Source organism: Cynocephalus volans, chromosome 16 (genome assembly GCF_027409185.1).
Source record: "Cynocephalus volans isolate mCynVol1 chromosome 16, mCynVol1.pri, whole genome shotgun sequence".
Taxonomy (NCBI): domain Eukaryota; kingdom Metazoa; phylum Chordata; class Mammalia; order Dermoptera; family Cynocephalidae; genus Cynocephalus; species Cynocephalus volans.
In genome coordinates, this window is record NC_084475.1 from 58,926,691 (window position 1) to 58,947,403 (window position 20,713).

General features: G+C 35.4%; 1 protein-coding gene across 1 annotated transcript in view; it reads left to right on the forward strand.

Annotated features, from left to right (window-relative positions):
- CNTLN (centlein) overlaps positions 1-20,713 on the forward strand; it is a 289,401-nt gene that overhangs the window by 148,862 nt on the left and 119,826 nt on the right. The window contains exon 13 of the mRNA XM_063081076.1: positions 12,985-13,085. Coding sequence (XP_062937146.1) covers positions 12,985-13,085 — 101 coding nt within the window. The remainder of the gene's footprint in view (positions 1-12,984; positions 13,086-20,713) is intronic.

Sequence of the window (20,713 nt, forward strand, 5' to 3'; positions counted from 1 at the left end):
CAATCAACAATATAGACTGTGATTTGTTAAGGATAATTAAATCAAGGACAGAAAAATCTAAGTAAAAACCAGGAATTAACCAAAGGATACTTACCATCTTGCTCAAATTCTCACCCAGTATTCAACAAAGTTAGTCACACTCTCTTTAAAACAAATTTTTCTTCAACTCTCTGGCACCATTCTCTTCTGGTTTTGTCTTTGTACCTCTGGCCATCTCTTCACATTCTCCTTTGCCAGCTCTTCCCCCTGAAATTAGCTGCTTACTGTTGCAGTATTTTTGGACTTTGTGATAGGCAGTCTCTGTACTTAATTTGTATATTCTCCTATGACAGTCTTATCTACTCTCATGATTTCAGTCATCACTTTTTTCCAGGTGACTTCCAGACCTATATGTCTAGCATAGACCCCTTTTTCTGAACTGCAACTCAGTACATCCAAATGCCTACACAGTATCTTACCCTTGGATATCTCACTCAGATTCAACATGTCTAAAACTAAATTCACAATTTTCTCCTCCAAACTTACTCCTTATCTACTACTCTGAATCTCAATAAATGGTATTATGACTTAACAATTTGCTCAACAGAAACCTAGGGTGTTAAATATATCATTTTTTCTGACCCCCTCATTAAAGTCCATACCAGCTCTTAAGATTCCACATTGCAAATATCTCTAGAAAATCTATTTCTTTACATCCTTACTATTAATGTTCTTATTCAAACCACCATCACTTATTCCCTGGTCAACTAGCTTAAACTCACAAATTTCTACACCCAGCCATATACCTTCAAATCCATTTTTTTTTCTGCCAGTGCTGTGGTGATCTTGTTTTTTTGTTTTATTTTATTTATTTATTTATTTATTTATTTTTTGGTGGCTGGCAGGTATGGGGATCTGAATCCTTGACCCTGTTAAGAGTGGTCTTTTAAAATACAATTCCAAGCCTGTCTGTCCCGCCTGTTAAAAACCTTTAGGATCTTTAAATTGCTCTTAAAATAAAATCTAAATTCTTCATATAACATAATGGAACATCAGACCTCTTTTTACTATTTCTGCTTTCACTTTTGTTTCATATCTAAAAATAAGTATGGGAATGCAAAGTATTTGCAAAGAATTTCTGATGTTTTTTCCTAGTTGATGCTGAGAATTCTGGTTAGTGAGTTTGTCAATAAGGCAGTTAGAGATGGAGTCAGTGGTAAAGGGATTTAAAATTCATAATCAGAAATTTTTATTTTATTTTATCCAAGTAGGGAATTTTACCCCATATATTATAACTAAATATAGTCTTCTTTATTTCAGTGATCTTTGGATCATTTTTCCTTAATGATAAAAAAGTAGTAAGCTACAGATCAATGGCATAGTCCAGGTTGGAGTACTTCCTTCTTCTCTCTTGGGTTAAACATTAAATATATGTAGGCCATAGTTTGAAAGAATATTTTATAAAATTCAGTAATTGCTTAAGGAACTAAAATCAAATTATTGTCTTAGGAAAGTTTAGCAAATTTTTTTCCCTCTGCAAAGCAAGACTACCAGTCTTCATAAGCAAGCATATAATTTGTTTGATATGTAGAAATGAACTTTAGGCACAGCATTTCTCTAACTAGCTAGAGTAAAATTATTAGAAAAAAATGTCTGCCAGTCATGACACATTTTGAAAACAAATGTATTTTTGGATAACCATTAACAGTATATGAATTACACATTAGTTTTTTTAAAGCATGCAGTTCAGTGACATTTAGTGTATTCACAATGTTGTGCAACCGTGATTTTTATCTAATTCCAAAGCATTTTCATCACTTGCAAAGTTGATCCCCATACCCGTTAATCAGTCACTCCCCATCTCCCCATTTGCTCTTTCCCCCAGTTCCTGGCAACCACTAATCTGCTTTCTGTCTCTATGGATTTACCTATTCTGAATATTTCATATTGATAGAGTCATGTAATATATGACATTTTGTGTCTGGCTTCTTTCACTTAGCATAATGTTTTCAGGATTTATCCACACTGTAACATGTATCAGAACTTTGTTACTTTTTATGGATAAGTAATATTTCATTGTATGTATATACCACAATTTGTTGATCCATTCATCCATTGATGAACATTAGTTGCTTCTACCTTTTGGCTATTGTGAATAGTGCTGTTGTAAACATTCGTGTACAAGTACTTGTTTGAATACCTGTTTTTAATTCTTTTGGATATATACGTATGAGTGGAATTGCTGGGTTGTATGATAATTCTGTGTTTAATTTTTTAAGGAACTGCCAAACTATTTTCACAGTGGCTCCACCGTTTTACATTCTCGCTAGCAACCTATGAGGGTTCCAATTTCCCCACATCTTTGTCAACATTTGTTAAATTCTGTTTGGAGGGTTTTAAAAATATTATTATTATGGCCAGCCTAGTGGGTGTGAAATAGTATCTTACTGTGGTTTTGATTTACATTCCTTAATAATTAATGACCCCCAAGCATCCTTGCATGTGTTTGGCCATTTGTTTATCTTCCTTGAAGACTGTCTGTTCAAATCTTTTGCCTGTTTCAAAAATTGAGTTGTTTCCTTTTTGTTGTTGAATTGTAAGAGTTCTTTACATATTTTAGTTATTAGACATTTGCAAAAAGTTTCTCCTGTTTTATAGGTTGTCTTTTCATTTCCTTGATAGTGTTCTTTGCTGGACAAAAATTTTTCATTTTGATGGCATCCAGTTTATCTATTTTTACTTTTGTTGCTCATGCTTTTGCTGTCATAACAAAGAATCCATCACCAAATCCATGGTCATGAAGATTTACCCTCATGTTTTCTTCCATTTGTTTTATAATTTTACCTTTTATATTTAGGTCTTTTATCCACTTTGAGCTAATCTTTTGTTTGTAGTGTGAAGTAGGGAGTCCAACTTCATTTTTTGCATTTGGATATCCAGTTGTCCCACATGTTACTTCTTTATAGCTTTGACAAACAGGCTGTACAATTACATGCAAAAGTTAATGAGATCAGTTAATAAGATAAGAATTTAAATGTACCTGCTCAAGAAATCAGTCCAACAGAAAAGAGCAAATCAGAATATAAGTTCTGGTACAGTAGTTTAATCAAGAGTTGTACAAGTTGTTTATCAGGGTCTGTTAGAAAGAAAATGCAATGGATTTCACAGCTATGTGGCAACAGATTTTGAATATTAGTGACTTTATGATTGAGAATCAGAGACAAGATATTCATACACTAAGACTGGAGCTTATAGGAAGTAAACTCGTCTATTAAGAATCCCTAGGTAAGAATGGGAAGTTTCAGAACAAAATTAACATAAAACTTAATTCATTGCCGAATTAGATCCCTGAAGCCCATGGTCTCTCATATTCCTCTTTTCTATCACTAGAATGCTTTATAGTATGATGCAACATAAAGCCTATAGATGGGTTTTGAGCAGTCACACAGGATACTATTAAAGTACTGGGGCCTGGAAGCAAGTAAACCATTATAGCTAGGGAAATGATATATGTGAAAAATGCTTTTAAACTATAGACTTTAATAATATTAGTTACACAGAACTGAATCTGTGTGATTCTTTGTGTTGCTTGTGTTTTCATTCATTAATTCAACAAATATATTGCACGCAGGAAGTAAAATACTGAGCAGAACACACAAGACTCTAGGCCTCACAGTGCTTTACTTTACTGGAAAACAGAAGTAGTAATTGATAAGCACACAAATATGTAATTAATACCTGCCATTAATATGATAAAGCTCTTTTCTACCTTTCCATTTTTAAGTATTTCCCTTATTTTTTCCACTTTCCCCGTCTTTTTCTTCCTTGTCCTCGCCATTTGTCTAAAATATAGAAATGACTTATACATTTGTTTACTGTATAATCAACCTAAATTATGGGTGTGTGTGTGTATTTGTGTGCACTTGTATGCATATAGTGTATAGGTATATATGAAGGTACTTCAAAATGTTCATGGAGTAATGGAATTAAAATATGATACGAATCCTTCCATGAACTTTTTGAAGTATCCTCACATATTTGTGTGTGTGTGTGTGTGTGTGTGTGTGTGTGTGTGTGTGTGTATTTTTAATTGTGGTAAAATATACATAACATAAAACTTACCATTTTGACCATTTTTAGGTGTATCGTTCAGCGGCATTGAGTATACTCACGTTGTTATACTGTCATCACCACCACCATCTCCAAAACCTTTTCATACTCTCAAATTGAAACTCTATACCCACTTAACAATGCCTCCTCATTCCCCACTTCTTCCATCCCCTGTCTCTTTCTTCTTTCTGTCTGTATGAGTTTGCTTATTCTAGGTACCTAATATAAGTGGAATTATGCAATATTTGTTCTGTGCCTGTCTTATTTCATTTATTATAATTTCTTCAAGGGACCTGAGGCTTGGAGCCAGGGACTGGACCCCCCCCCCCATAACTAGGCACACCATGCCAATGCCTCAGGGCCCACTCAGGGACCCGAGGCATGGATCCGGGGACCAGACCCCCCTCCCACAACCAGGCACACTGCACCAGCGCTTTGGGGCCCGTCCAGGGACCCAAGGTGTGGAGCCAGGGACTAGACTCCCTTCCCACAACCAGGCACACTGCCTGAGCCAAGGAGCATGCCAAAAATATCACTTTCCCGTGGGTGGCCCACCACAGCCACCACAATAACCATGGCTGCCACAAAAGCAGCTGGATGCAACACCACCACGCAAATGGTCTGCCAGCGACTGGAGTGCATTGACACAAGGAGAGTCACCAGAAGAGATAAAGAAGAGGATGTCTCTCTCCATGAAGCCTATTCCAGAGTGACAGAAGAAACATCTGCTCTATGATAATATTGGGGGACCTGAACACACCTCTCAGCATTGAACAGATCATCTAGGCAACAAATCAACAGAGTAACCATTACTCTTTCAGAAGGAGAGAAGAAATCTAGGGTAATTAGAGGGGAGAGGGAGAGGCAGAGGGGTATGGGGAAAGATTGGACAAAGGGCATAAAGAATAAGTATGATTTGTAACAATATATACGCTAGTAATATTGATTTGATCAACATTATGTCAACGTTGAACCCCCAAAATATGTATAATCAATTTTGATTTAATAAAAATTTTAAAAAATTAAATAAAATAATTTCTTCAAGGTTTATCTATGTTAGCATGTGTCAGGATTTCTTTCCTTTTTAAACCTGAAGAATATTCCATTGTATATATATCCCATATTTTGTTTATTTATTCATCTGTTGATGGATGTTTGGGTTGTTTCCACCTTTTGTCTATTATATTTTTTTATTTGTATTCTGCTGTATAGTCAACAAGATTGTTGGTTAAGAAGGAAAATATTATGTACTTATAGGCAAATATTTCACTTGAGTAAATGGCAAGTATATTCTTGAGTTTTATTTTGTAATGCTTGAGATTAACTTTTGAAGTTTATCCCTAGTTTTCAAACATTTGAAACCATATACATATGGTATTTATTTTTTGAGCCCGTACATACAGTATTTTTAATTTATTTCCTTCCTTAATTTGTTTTCACACATTTGGGGCATTATATCTATATATATGGTATTTGAAAAATTGCTTAAAGAATTTCACAGGAAAATCTTATGTGTTGTAATCAATTGATTTTTCTTAAAAAAAGATACCAAATATTTTACAGTACTTTTTCTTTAGAGAAAATAATCTTATCAACAGTGTTGGTTGAACATCTGATCTGAATGCTAATGACTATAAATAAATATCAAAATTTATTCTGAATGCATAGGTAACTTATACTAAGTGTTTGCTTATTCTAAAAACTACATCAGCCTTTAGAATAGCTTGTTTTCAGTGTAGATTAGTTGCTTCTTAGGGTTCATAAGAAATGAATAGTATCATATATTATCAAATGTAGGCATGTTGTAGGCAAAATTATCTTCAGATGTAAAAAGGCATTAAATTTGGTAATATTTTTTCCATTATTTGTAATTCTATCTAGGGGACATAAAAACCCTTGAGAGAAAAATTATACTGTGAAATAGATTTCTAGGATATTTTTAAATGAAGTGAAATAAGATACATGAATAAGGATGTTCACTGCAGCATTTTTGTAATAGTGAAGAATTAGAAGCAATGTAAATGTCCATTAGTAGCTGATATAAATACACTGTGGTATATTAATATAATGCAATACCATACAGCATTTAACGTGCATAAACTAGATTTATATTTATCAAGATGGAAATGCCTCTAAAGCAAAGTAGAGTTCAAAGAAGGAAGTTGAATAATAGTATACACAATATAATACATTTTCTAAAAGTGTAAAGTTTTTAAATATCAAAACAATGCTGTATTTTTTGTGTATATTTACAAGGATATTTCAAAAAGTTGGTGGAAAGATTTGTATTATCCTTTCAATCTATTTTTCCATGAACTTTGAGTTAACCTCATATGTTTGTGTACACACACATTCATAAAAATATAGTTATAAATAACCACACACACACACTTAGTGTTAAAACATGGACCAGAAAGCTACACACCAAATTTAAGATACTGATTACTTCCAGAGAGGGAAGAAAGGTGGAATATTATTTATTTTTAGATCATTTTATTTTTTCACAAAAATACTAGTGGATTAAATGTGGTGTAATATTAGTGTTTTTGTATCTAGTTGGTTGTTGTATTAATGCTGGTTATATTATTCTTCATACTTTTTATGTTTGAAATATTCTAATTTTTTAAGTATGTGTTCAAAGATCTAATAACTTCACCTCTAGTTACTAACACTAAAGGTAATATTGTATATGAGCACATATACAAGGATGTTAACTATAGCATTGTTTATAATCATGAAAAATTGGAAATGACCAAAAATAGCAAATGGTATAACTGTATAACTAAAAATGTCAAGAACTGTCGTTTTTTTAAAAAATCTATTTAAATTAATAGGTTATTTTACTTCACACGAAATCCAAAAATCAATTCCAGATTGATTGCAGGTCTAAATGTGAAAGATTAAGCAATAAAACTTTCAGAGGAAAACAGAAGAGAACATCTTTGTGACTTTGTAGTAGGCAAAGATTTCTTAAACCAGACATAAAAAGCACTAAACAACTAAAAATTTATGTTGAACTATATTAAATTCAAGAACAACTGTTCATTGAAAGATACCGTTAAATGAATTGAAAGGCAACTTTCAGAGTGAGAAAAGGTATTTTCAGTATGTATGTCCAGGAAAGGACTAGTATCCAGAATATATTCCAGAAGAATTCCTATAAATAAATAAGGAGTCAACCCAATGGAAAAATGAGCAAAACATTTGAAAAGATATTTTTAAAAAGAGCACATCCAAATGACCACTACACATAAAAATTTCATTAAAAGTGCTCAACTTGATTTGTCTTCTTTCCTAGCTTCTGTATTTGGAGGCTTACATCATGGTAGATCTTTATTCTTTTCTAATATAAGTATGTAACATTATAGATACCCATCTCAGCATTGCTTTAGTTGTACCTTACATTTGGAAATGTGTTTTAATTTTTTGTTAAATTCAGAATATTTTCTAATTCATCTTGGATTCTTCTTTGAAAGAAGTATTTATAAGTGTTAAAGAAAAGAATTATTCAATGGTACTTGTTAAAATATGGTAGGGAGACTTTTTCAGGATCATGACAATAAGTACAAGGACCACTGCAATGGGATTTTGCAGTGGAGGAGAAAGATTGGGTTCCACTCCAATACAGCACAGGTAAGTAGGAATTTATAGCCACAGAGCAGAGTGGGGGTCAGTGGATGGAAAATTAAGAGGAAACATAAGGTGTGATGAAGATTCTGCCTAAGCCTACCTAATAGTATTCTTGATAAAGACAGGCCAGGTTGATCAGGCTTCACCTGACTTGGGGGGTGATGGAGGATGAGGAACCTGGTCAGATATCAAGGGTGATCAGATATCAGGAGGTGGGGGGTTCTTGCTAGATTGACTTAGCAGGGTTCTTCACTAAAACTGGATTTTACAGGGAAGTGCACAGATGGGGCTAGAAGGTTCAAGAGAGAATCTTTGTCAGAAGTAGGTTCTTTAATTTCAAATATTTGGGGATTTCCCAGACATTCTTCTAGTATTGATTTTTATTTTATTTTTTTATTTTTTTATTTTTCTTTTTTTCTTTTTTTTTCTTTTTCGTGACCGGCACTCAGCCAGTGAGTGTACCGGCCATTCCTATATAGGATCCGAACCCGCGGCCGCTGGGAGCGTCGCCGCGCTCCCAGCGCAGCACCCTCCCGAGTGCGCCACAGGCTCGGCCCTAGTATTGATTTTTAATTTAATTATGTTCTGGTCATAGAAGATGCTTTGCATGATTTAGATTCTTTTAGCTTTATTCAGAATTGTTTTATGGCCTAGCATGTGATCTTACCTTGGTGAATGTTCCATGGCACTCGAAAAGAATGTTTATCTTGCTCTTCTTGGCTGGAGTGTTTCATAAATTCAGTCAGGTCAAGTTTTTTTTTATAGTGTTTTTCAAGTATTCTATATCCTTACTGATATACATCCAATTTTTCTATTAATTACTGAAAGAGTGTATCGCAGGAGCCCCAAATCTGAGAGGGCACTTGCATAGTGTTTGCCTGTTCCAAAGAACTTACCTGGCATTCCAAGAGGTTTAATTAAATAAATTTAATAAAACATTGGTTTTATTGCTGATGTTGACTGGCCAGCTAGATACCCGTGCAGCGACGAGGTACATAACTACAGTTATATAGTGAAGAGATCAAAGTAGGGATATAAATCGTTTGCAGGCTTACATGCAGACCCTCACCCAGCTCACATAAGTCAAAGCATGCGGGAGATCTGGCTGAGTAGATAATTTAATCTCCTCTCTACTCTCCTGGTGCCAGAGTGCTTCAGTGCCAGCATGCTAATTCATTTACTTAGGGTCCCTGCTTCCTCCAGTTTTCCATTTGTCTTAAAGGGAACGTGCATTTCCTTGGATAACTACCTTGGCCAGGGGTAATTTCCCAGGGGGCAGGGGGAATTCTGGTATGCTTGGGGAGGAGGAATAGGGCTATGTCCAGCATTTACCCTACAAAGTGATATGTTAAAATCTCAGTTTAAATATTTTCGGGGTTTTTTGCAAACCTTGTTAGCACGAGTTGAAGGTCCTTTACCAGAGGCTTGTTTATCTCTACTCATTAGTAATGGCCCTTCTCGGTTCTCTATTGAACAACCCTGATGTTCAACAAAGATTCTCTTCTCTGGCTAGTCACAACTCAAATGCAATCCTGTGTGAGCTATGGGAATAGTTCTGATTTATAGCACCTGTTGTTCTTTGCCTGGATTCCGTGTTTCTTTCTTTCTTTTTTTTTTTTTATACATATTTACGGGGTACAGTGTTGACAATCAGTATTTATGTACAGTATGTGATGATCAAATTAATAGTATTAGCATGTTCATCACTACAAATCGTAATTACTTTTTGTGTCCCTTATCCAGTTACTCCATATCCCATACCTCCCTTCCCTTTTCCCACCTCTAGTAACTATAGGTCTCTCCTTGTGTTTCTTATGTCTTTCTTTTTTTAAAAATTTCCTTGTGTTTCCTACTATGCATATGTAACAAAATATTTAGCCAGACTCAAAGGAATTGTTATGCAGATTTCTATAGCTCTTATTCATTATTTCTCCCTCTCTGAGTACTGTGCTTCACAAATTCCAGTCATTTAGCCTTCCCAAACTCCAGTCTCTTTGTCATCAACTCAGTGAGACTGCCATATTCTTCTTGGGACCACTCTGCCTGCATCATGTTCTGGAAAGTGCCTCCATGCAGAAATCATTAGGAGCTCTCTTTGTTTATTTGCTTTCTGTCAGGGATAACAGTTTTGTGCTGCCTATTATAGTCCAGTGTCTGAATATAGTCATTTCATATAATTTGTCCAGTGAGAAATAGATTTTAAATTGTGGTCCTCAAACCAAACAGTAATAGAAACAATGTAATACGTGGGTAGTAAATCAGAGTCAGTAGATAGCCAGTGCTCATCCTGCTTGGGGGTGCCAGGGCACTGACTGTCAGCCCTTCTCCCAAACATCCATTGGGATGTGGTTTGTTGGTGCTTAGTTTGACTGAAGAACAAGGTGGTCTGTGATGTCTATAAGTATTTCTTATTAAAAGCAGGGACTGTGTGGGTTCTTTGTAAAAGGAACGAGCTGTAAGTATAAAATATCTCTAAAGAAGCAGGAAATAACATTTCTAACACCAGCAGCACTATATTCTGCTGGATTAGTGATCTGAGAGCCAAGGAGGACTAAGCTGAGGTAAGTTACACCTGCTTTTTCTTTGTGGGGCCATCTTGCTTCGGTATGTTCCTTGTTCTTAGCTAAACAAATCAGGAACTTAATCCAAAATTAATCATTGTGTGTTTGAGTGTATGTGTGTGCATGTGTATGTGATCCTCCTATCAATCTGTAATTGACCTGGGAAGCTGCCAATACATAAGATCCCAATTTTTAAAATTCTTATGTATGTGTATTTATGTTTATATGAACAAAAAATATAAGTATATACATCAAACTGTAATCATCAGTTTCTTCAAGCAGTATACTGAGTGAGGGAAAATGGAAGCTACTTATTTTTTACTTTATATACCTTTTTATCATTTGAATTATAGGCATTTTATTTCTTATATTTGAGTAAATAAAAGGTTAGAACTAATATATTTTCATGGTAAACTATTTGATTATTATGTAATGAACATCTTTATCTCTAATGATGTTATTTCTCTTAAAATTATTTTATATTTTTATGATCCTTTTTAAAAGTGATCTTCTTGCCTTCAATTTGATTAACCACATTTTCTATGTCTTTTTCTGACCTCTTTTGATTTGTAAATTTTATATTTATTTTCCATTCTTTAAGTGGTTATTCTTCAAATTATAATATACAATTTTTTTTGATAAAGTCTGAAGTTCATCAGTACCTCTATCCTCCTACAACAATACAAAGGCCTTAAAATGCTTTAACTCTGGTCCCTTACTTGAGCTTATATCATTTTGTTGTCCAGAATTTTAGTTCTACCTTGTTTTCATTTAGATGTTGTTATTGCTTTACATAATAAATGTTTTTTTAGTTCCATTTACACATTTGCCAGCTTTCATGATCACTATATATTTTGTTTCATTGCTTTTGAGGTTTTTTTCTTCCTAAAATAGATTCTTTAATAGTTCTTTCATCTAGGATCTGACTAGTAAACCTTAGCATGTGGAAGATATTACTTATTTTCCTGGCTTTTCTTGCTGATATGAGAAGACTGCTGTTATTACAAAGTTCTTTAGTTGTTAGTGAGTTTTTCTTCTCAATCTGGTTTATTTATTTATTTATTTATTTATTTATTTATTGGCAGCTGGCTGGTACAGGAATCCAAACCTGTGACCTTAGGGTTATAAGGCTGGAATCTAACCAATTGAGCTAACTGGTTGATTAAAGACTGGTTGATTTAAAGACTGTCTCTTTCTTTGGTGTTCTTCAGTTTTGCTATGATATTTTAAGTGTGAATATAGTTTTATTTATTCCACTTATAATTTTTGATACTCTCCTAATCTGTGAATTCATATCTTTCATCAATTCTGAAATCCTCAGCTATTGTGTTTTGACTTTTGCTCCACCCTCCCCCCAGTTCTCTCAATTCTCTCCCTGTGTAATTTCTTTTGGATGCTTTCTGGACTTCTCATTCCAGCAAACTTTCTAGACCTCTACTGTTTTCCTTCTCTTTCTGCTTGTGTTGTCTTTCATTTTACCAATTTTCATTAGCTTTTTCTGCATGTGATTTAACCCATCCATTGAATTTTTAAATTCACTTATTATGCTGTTATTAATTTTTATTGTTTTATTTAGCATTTCTCTATATATTATTTGATTCTTTTTATTATCTGCCTCCTTTTGTTTCATAAACCCATATTCTTTTTTTATATGTTTATTGACTCTTTTTTAACATTTCAAAAACTAATTATAAAAATTATTTTCAATTGTTCTATTATCTCTGTTTTTTGTTGTGCATTCTCCTGTTTTTGGGCAAGATGATATGTAGACTGCCATTCATGGGTATTATTTATGTATTTGTTCTTATTTCCAAGCTTGACTTCTTTGAGAATTATTTTCTATGGTGGTTTTTCTCTCATCCATTTTCTTAGTTGTGGAAACCTACCTTTAGGATATGATTGTGTCTGCCTAAACCCTCTTGTATACACTGGCCATATATTAGTTTTTATATTACTGTCAATTCTTCAGGTTTTTTCAAATATATATGGCTCAATTTTGAACAAGTAATATAGGCTTAGGATTCTGATCTCATATGGTTGACTCTGTCCTGCCCCAAGACTGGGACAGGAGAGTTCTTTTTAATGGAACCTCAACCAGATAAGCTCAGATATTCAGGTTTTCATTCATCCAATTTTTGTCTCTTAGCTTCCTGTAGTTAGTTCACTTTTGTCTCTCAGCCATGTAGGGCCTTGGATCTTAATGTCCTTCCCCACTCAGGTCTCACAGCCTGTGTCCCCATGGGCAATATTTGATCCAGGTCAGGTACTCACTATAATAGCTCAAATCCATTTCACTGGTAAATGTTCTTCACCTTTATTTGGTATCTAGAGATTTAGTATCCTTGCTTTCAGTGGTATTAACATTTTAAAATTGCTATTTTACCTAGCATATCTGTGTATTAGAAAGTGGTTGAGCAACCCAACATACTATTTTTAAAATTATGTAGTCTATATTTTAAGTGTTTAGCATGTTTATTGAGATAAAGTTAACAGAAATCACTTACTTTAAACATTTTATTTTCCAGATCCTCCTTAAAATTCAATTATAATTTTTAGGATTTTTAAATATTATTAATTTATTTCTGCTTTTATTATACTATTCTGTATTTTATACTTTTAAATATCTTTACTGCCTTTATTTCTTTGCTGCGTTGTTCCTTAACTTACACATTTAAGTAATTTTTTATTGCTTTAATTTTTATAGGATGAATCTTCAAGAAGAATTGGACAAACTTAAAGTACATTTATCTATTGATAAGGCAACAATACAAGAATTGAATAGATGTATGGCAGAGAAAAGAGAAGGTAAATTTTTTTGTGATAATAAATACTTAACTTACCCAATTCTTGATGTTTTAGTTTTGATTTCTATGATTCTTACCCCTTTTCTTCCTCTTTTTCTACCACTTTACTCATTGATAAGTCATCAACATTTTTACCTTTTAATGAGAAAATCAAATAAAGCACCTAAAAGTCAGCTTTATAATTTATTAAAAATTCTTAAGAGATGTTTGGTGAGGAAGAGAGATATTATTATCTGATGAAGCTTTTCTAGTTCTGTTTGTTCATAGTTTTATAGGTAATATAGACCTATAGTCAATATCAATAATGCATTTATATTTTCATTTGATATTACATTTTTTTAAAGAAATCATTTAGTTCTCATCTGTTTTCCTGGAATCAATTCCTTAGAGTTAGAAGGAAACTTGGAAATCTTTAAATCTGCAACCTCCCTGACCACTAAAAATTTTAGAAATAGGGATCAAGATCACTATATTTACTGTATAAGTTCAGTACCTCATTAGACAAAGTAAATAATGTTTTTATGACAGGATTTCTTCTTATTTAACCTGCTAAATTAGCACATTTAGCGTAATTATTACCATCATACTTTTAGGTGTTAACAATAACAATTTAGGTTAACAAATTAGATTAAAATTCTTGCTGTTTCAGTTGTTCTTTCTTAGGTCACTTGTAAGAGTGATAACTTGTCAAGGTAAATTTTTGAACCCCTCTATTTTACATCTTTAATTTTCATCGTATTTCAAGGTGACTCCTTTATCAGCTTCTGATACACTCATTTTCCATTTTACCTCCTGCTCTTGCCTATATCTTCTATGTTTTTTGACTGGAACTTCTTTTCATTTGCCCTTTCATTATTGAGGTTCTTTTTTTAAAAATAATTTCTTTCTTGTTTTTGGAAAAATTATACATACGTATAAACATTCAAGTAATAAGAAAGAACAAAAAGAAGATAGCAAAGAAAAATCTCCTAGTTTACACCAGTTAAAAATGAAAATCTTTAATATTAATTATCATATCACCATCTCTTAAGGGTTATATAGAAAGAAGCTTAGATATATAAATTGTAAAATAAATTGTGTGTAAAAAGAGCACCTCAATATATGCTATTTTTAAAAAAGAGATTTACATTTATAATATTTATTTGGAGACAATCAAATAGAAACAGAGGTAAAGCTAAATGATAAATGTTTCAATGCTTCAAGAGATACTAATTTCTAGAAGTTCTAAGATTAAAAAGAAAGGTTACAAAAATATCAAAGATGGAATTACTATTTTTTTTAGTATATATTTCAGTTTTAATGGCCTTAAAAATTAATACCTTGGCTGGGTATAATTTTATTGGGTCGCACTTTTTTTCCTCAGAACTTTCTAGATGTTATTCATTTTTAGAATACAAGGTTTCTGTAGAGATGTGTTATTGAAAGGTGTCTGCTTTCCCATCCCTCTCCTGCATCACTCCCTGCCTTGTTTTTTCTTTTCTTTTTTTAACTCTTTTTTTTTTTTTCCGTCACTCCCTGCTTTGGATGTGACTTGGTTTTGCTAAGTGAATACCAGAAGATTTACTTTTTTCAACTTGGTATTCTAAAATTTTAATAGAATATATCTTTATATTTGTTCTAAGTTACATTTGAGGCTCTCCTTTTAACCCCCCCAGAACCAGGCTCATGACCATCATCATTAATCCATTCATTAGGGCATGGTCCTCAGAATCTAATCACTTCTTCAAGTCACCACCTTTCAGTTAACTATAATGGGATTTCTCACCCTCTTAATAGTCATGGTGGGAATCAGTCTTTTAATATATAAAACTTGGGGGACACAGTTCAATCCATATCATAACATATAGTTGGGTATTGTTTTGTAATCCATTCAGCCAGTCTGTATTATGAGTGGAAAATTCAATCCATTTACATTAAGTGGTGTTATTGAAAAGTATTGTTTTATTCCTGGCATTTTATTGATTTTTGTGTGGTTATTTTAAATATCTTTTGTTCCTTTCTTTCCCTTTTATTGTTTGTCTTTGGTTTTTGTTGGTTTTTTGAAGTGTAAGATATAATTTCTTTCTTTTTCCTGATTGCATATCTGCTGCATCCGTGAGTTTTGTTCTATCTCATATATTCATAGTAGTGATGATAATTTTTTGGATTCCAGATGCATGACTCCCTTCAGAATTTCTTGTAGGGCTGGTCATGTGGGGGTGAATTCCCACATTTTTCATTTGTCTGGGAAATATACTATTTCCCTTTAATTTCTGAAGGATAGCCTTGCTGGGTATAGTATTCTTGGCTGACAGTTTTTTTCTTTCAGTAATTTGAATTTATCATCTCATTCTCTCCTGGCATGTAAGGTTTCTATTGAGAAATCTGCTGTTAGTATGATGGGGGCTACCTTATAGGTGACTTGATGCTTTTTTCTTGCTGTTTTTTGAATTGTCTTTTTGTTTTTGACTTTTGAATGTTTGACTACAATGTGTCTCAGAGAGGGCCTTTTTGGATTGAATCTGGTGGGGGATCTTTGAGCTTCTTGGATATGGAAGTTCATATCTTTCCCAATACCTGGGAAGTTTTCCACTATGATTTCATTTTACAGGTTTTCAATGCCTTTTCCTTTCTCCTTCCCTTCTGAAACACCTGTAATTTGGATATTTGTGTGCTTGAAGTTGTCTGACAGCTCTCATAGTTTTCTATTTTTTTCATTATTATTATTTTTTTTTTTTGGTCTGCGTGGTTTATTTCAAAAAGCCTGTCTTCAAGGTTGCAAATTCTTTCTTCTGCTTTCTCTAGCCTATTGCTTAAGCTTTCTGTTGTATTTTTTTAATTTCATTTAATGGCTTCTTCAGTTCCATGAGTTCTACTGTGTTCTTTTTTAAGCTATTTATCTCTTTATAAACTTCCTCCTTCAGATCCTGGATTTGTTTTGTTTTGTTTTTCATTTTGTTGTATCTTCTATCTGAGCTTTCTTGTATCGCATTGAGTTTCCTTAAGATTATTGCTCAGAGTTCCTTTTTATTCAGTTCAGAGGTTTCCTATTATTTGGAATCCGATACTGGAGAATTATTGTATTCCTTTGTGCGTGTCATATTTTCTTGTTTTTTCATTTTTCTAGTATCCATACATTGATATCTGGGTATCTGATGGAGCAGATCCTTCTTCTAATACTCAGGAATGTCTTTTGAGGAGATAAATTCCCTCCTGTAGATGTGTTTTGTATTGACCATTGGGTAAGGTGTTTTAGTTTTGGTTCTGGATAGATGCAGTAGTGTAAACTGTGTGATTACTTCAACTGTATTCTAAGTCAGAATTGTCTGTGAGTGTCTCTATGACCTAGGCACTTGCCAGTTTGTATCATCAAGGTTGTGGATGAGATCTTGGATTCTTGGGGAGAAGAACCTAGATGCCCTATTGCTCACTGGCTGAGGTTTTGTGACCCTGGGTGGACTCACTAGAAGGCTGGCTAGTGACCCATGACGTTGATAGGTGCTCTGAAGTGATTTGAAGGTCTTCAGCTTATATTGATGACTTTGAGAGGGCATCCTGGGGGTCACAATTAGGACCTTAGGCTTTAACAGGGATAATGGGGTGCTCAGCAGCCCCTCAGATAGAGTGGGTGACTCAATAGTGTCTCTGTGGATCTGTGTAGTGCCCTGTATCCCGAGGGGAAGCTTTGAGGTATTCTGTGGCTTTGCTATTGAAGTGGGTGATACTGAGTGTTGTCACTTGATTTGAATGTGGTGCCCTGTATTCTCAGGAGGAAACTGGGATGGTCTGCAGCTCCCCTATTGACATGGAGTACTTGGTGAAGTGTTAGTGATTGATGCTGGGTCCCTCTATAGCTGCTCAGCTGAAATGACCACACTGGGTGAAGCTGCTGTTATTGTGGACAGGCCCCTGTGACCCAAAAAACATTACTGTGACACTCTGGATCTCCTCAGCTGGGGTGGGGTGTCCCCCATGGGATCTCTGGGGCTCTGGGTGAGCTGCTGTGCCCCCAAGAGAGATTGTGGATCCTTTTGAAGCCTCTTTGCTGGGGTGGGCCGCCTTGGGTGGGCTCACTGGTTCTGTAGGTGTGTGTCTGTGCCTGAGAGTTGTACGAGTCCTCTACTACCTCTTCATGGCTGCATGAGATGCAAGGGTACCTCACCAGCAATGATGGGGTTGACAGCAGTAGCTAGATGCCCCAATTAAAGCAGTTTTCTGACTCTGGAAAGTGTGGCACCAACCTCCTCCATCCTGCTGGTGGCACTCTCACTGCACTGGGCCTCCTGTTCCCAGGTCTCAGGACCTTGCATCTACCTGTTCCTGGGGTGCAGAATGCCACATGGCTGTGGGAATGGGCAACTGGTGCAATGATGTTGTTACAGGGGAGTGAGATCTCTGTGGGGGCCAGAACGATATGGCCTCACTTGTTGGGGCTGATATCAAATCTGCGACTGCTGCAAGAGTCTGTGGCCCAGATGGCAAGGGTGGTTTAGCAAATGACCCTACTTGGTTGATTCAATCATGTGTCCCACAAGGAACTCCCAGCACTAGGCACCTGGCCACAGAGGATACCCTTGGGATAGGTATGTGGGTTTTCCTCCCCCTCATCACATCTATAAATATTGTATGTGGTTCCTGCCTATGATGGCCACTCTTTTGATGTGGTGACACATAATGTCATTTTTTAATCCTAAAGGTACTGTAATTAATGCGCTTTCTGTATGTCTGTGGCCAGTTCCTTTCCAAGCTCAGATCTTTCTTGTAGTACCTAGTCCAGTACAGCCAGCAATAACTAACTCACACTATAAGCATTCTGCTTTGGCATTTCCTCACTGTTGGTTGGCTGGAGTACCTCTGCTTGAGGCCGCATAATGAATTGTGGTCTGCTCCATATGTCTTAATCTCAGGCCCACGCTGAAGGGGCAGTGGCTACCTGGGCATGTTCTTTTCAAAGTGGATCTAGGAAGCACCTCCAAGGGGCAAACAGAAAGAAACAATTTCTGAAGTTTTAAGCTCATAATAGGCACCTTCTCATTTATCCCCATATTGCCTTAGTAAAAGCAAATCACATGGCCAAACTCAACATCAATGGAGGAGGTATCTATATTCCTTTCATGAAGGTTGAGAAGGCAGTCAGCATTTGCTGAGTAATAATCTATTATATTGTGATATAAAAGTTTAAGCCAATGAGAGAAAGTATACTGCAGCTATTAGTATGTGTTGCAAATATGCAGCTTTCTAGATGGTCTAGCTCAACCCCAGAATAAAGCATTTAGGATGGAGTAAATGGATTGAAAATTTCAGATTGCCCTTAATAAATAGTACTTTAAAAGAAAACACTGAGACTTTCATAATAGACGAGTCAGGAGAATACTTTCAGGCATATTCAAGTTTTTTCAAATAGAGCTGAAAATTTTTAGCAGCAATAAAAATGTGAAAAATATTTACTTCTTAGAATTATTAATATTAAGTAATTCTTTATGGCCATAATTTAATGCACAGTCCTTAATGTATTAAGAATATACCTAGGTACCTAAAATTTTAAAGAGAATAAACAAGAATTGTTCTAAATCTATGCAATAGATTTTATAAAGAAAGGGAAGGTCAGGCTGCAGTTTTGTTTCACATTACATATAATTGCTGTCAGACCCACTCTTGGTATATTAATATGCAGACCCCTTATTTAGTGACTTCCTATTGATAACAGAATAAAGCCTAGATTCCTTTATCCTACTGAAATCTAGCCTTGCCTATCTCTTTAGCTTTATCTTTCATATGTTTAGCCTTATTTTTCTACCCTGGAGTCAAAAAAATCAGTAAAATTAAACTTCAAATGTGCATTACCACCCGATACCTTTAGAGAACTACACATAGTACTCTTTTTCTGTTAGTTTCATCTAGAAAAGACCTACTCATCTTTAACAATTAGATTAGAATATGACTTCATATCAAAAGCCTTTCTCTGCTCTCTTATTTATGCTCTCAGTGTATTCTATATACATTGTACATATAAAATGTATGCTTTATATGTGCACATAATTAATCTATATATAATTTTTTGTTGCTACTATTATGCTTAAGGTCATCCTTTTTTATTTTTTGTGAAAAAATAAAGTAACTAATGAAAAAAAGATTAAAAACAAATTTTTATATCACTTTTCAAAAGAAGCAAGAGGATTAATATTAGGAATATAGGAAAATATTAAAATCAATTGAAACAGAAGTAAATTAATTAAAACAATTTATAACTAGAAATATACATTGTCTGGCTAGGCTAAAGCCTGGAATCCTCACAGTGCCAATTGTCTAGCTCTCAATCCTGTTCCTGACGCCAATTGTAAAGCCAGGCGACCATGCTAGTTATCGGGCTCTTTAACACGCCGGTAATACTGCACTGACTGGGCCAATTGTTGAGCTAGGGCTGGGTCTGGAGCTCCCAGACCCCTTAAGCCCATTCACAGACTGGGTCACAAACCCTTCACATGCCAGGCTGGGTCCCCATAACACACACACACCAGGCTGGGTCACCAGACCCCTTCATGCAGGTCTATGAGCTAGGTAACTGGCCAAAAAGGTTCTTGGAAGCCGTAGGCTGGAGAGCATGGCTGTGCGGGGTGGACACCTGCCCGCCTGCATCTCTCTCTGTCTCTCTCTCTCTCACTCACTCTCTATCTACTGTCTCTTCCCCTGCCTCTCTCATCTACTGTCTCTTTCTCTCTCTCTCTCATCTGCTGTCTCTTTCCCTCTCTCTCATCTACTGTCTCTTTCCCTCTCTCTCTCTCTCTCTCTCTCTCTCTCTCACACACACACACACAAATAGCAACAAAACTAAAGATACATTGGCGCACATGCACGCTAACTCCACACACACACACAATTTGCTTACAATGGATGTGCTAAAACCACACCCAACGGGCCCCTAGGCAAGGGCCCTGACCAAACCATTCTATTTTCCCAACAATCCACCCCTTCAGGGTCCTCACCATACAATCTTTGTGTTCAGAACCTTCTGATGTTCCCTTAGCGAGGATAAATTACCCTTACATTTACATAGTACACATTCCATTCCAATCCCAAAAGTCTTTAGTTTGTTGCAGCACCAACTCAAAAGTCCAAAGTCCAAAGTCTCCTCTGAGACCAAAGGCAGAAGTCCTTCCAGCTCTTGCAGTGGAATTGTAGAAAAATATAACTTTAATATATGCAGTTTTGTAACAAATGCTTGCTAAAAACATTTTAAGTAAAGCAGTTTCTAAGGGGCCGTATAAAGGTCAGGTGGGCCCGAGCACACTAAACATTCCAGGAAGGGAATGACCCCCACCCAGTTCCAGGAACTGACTAGTTCCTTATCTAAAGGCCACCTGGCCAGACCTGGGGAAGATAAACGATTGAGAAAGGTGCCACAAATCTATCAGGGTACCAGCCTGCTAAAGTCTACCCATAAAGCTAAAGGTGCCACAGATAACCAACAACTCATCTTGTCACAAAGATCTGTTCAGAAAAACTGTATAAAAGGTGCTTGTGCTGTAAACTCGGGGTCACTTCTGTCCAGGAGACTAAGTGACCCCAGCATGCTGGAATAAAACTCCTCTTGTGTGATCGCAACGGTCTCTGTCTCATGGTCTTTGTGAGGTGAGCCGTCCTGGAGTGTGT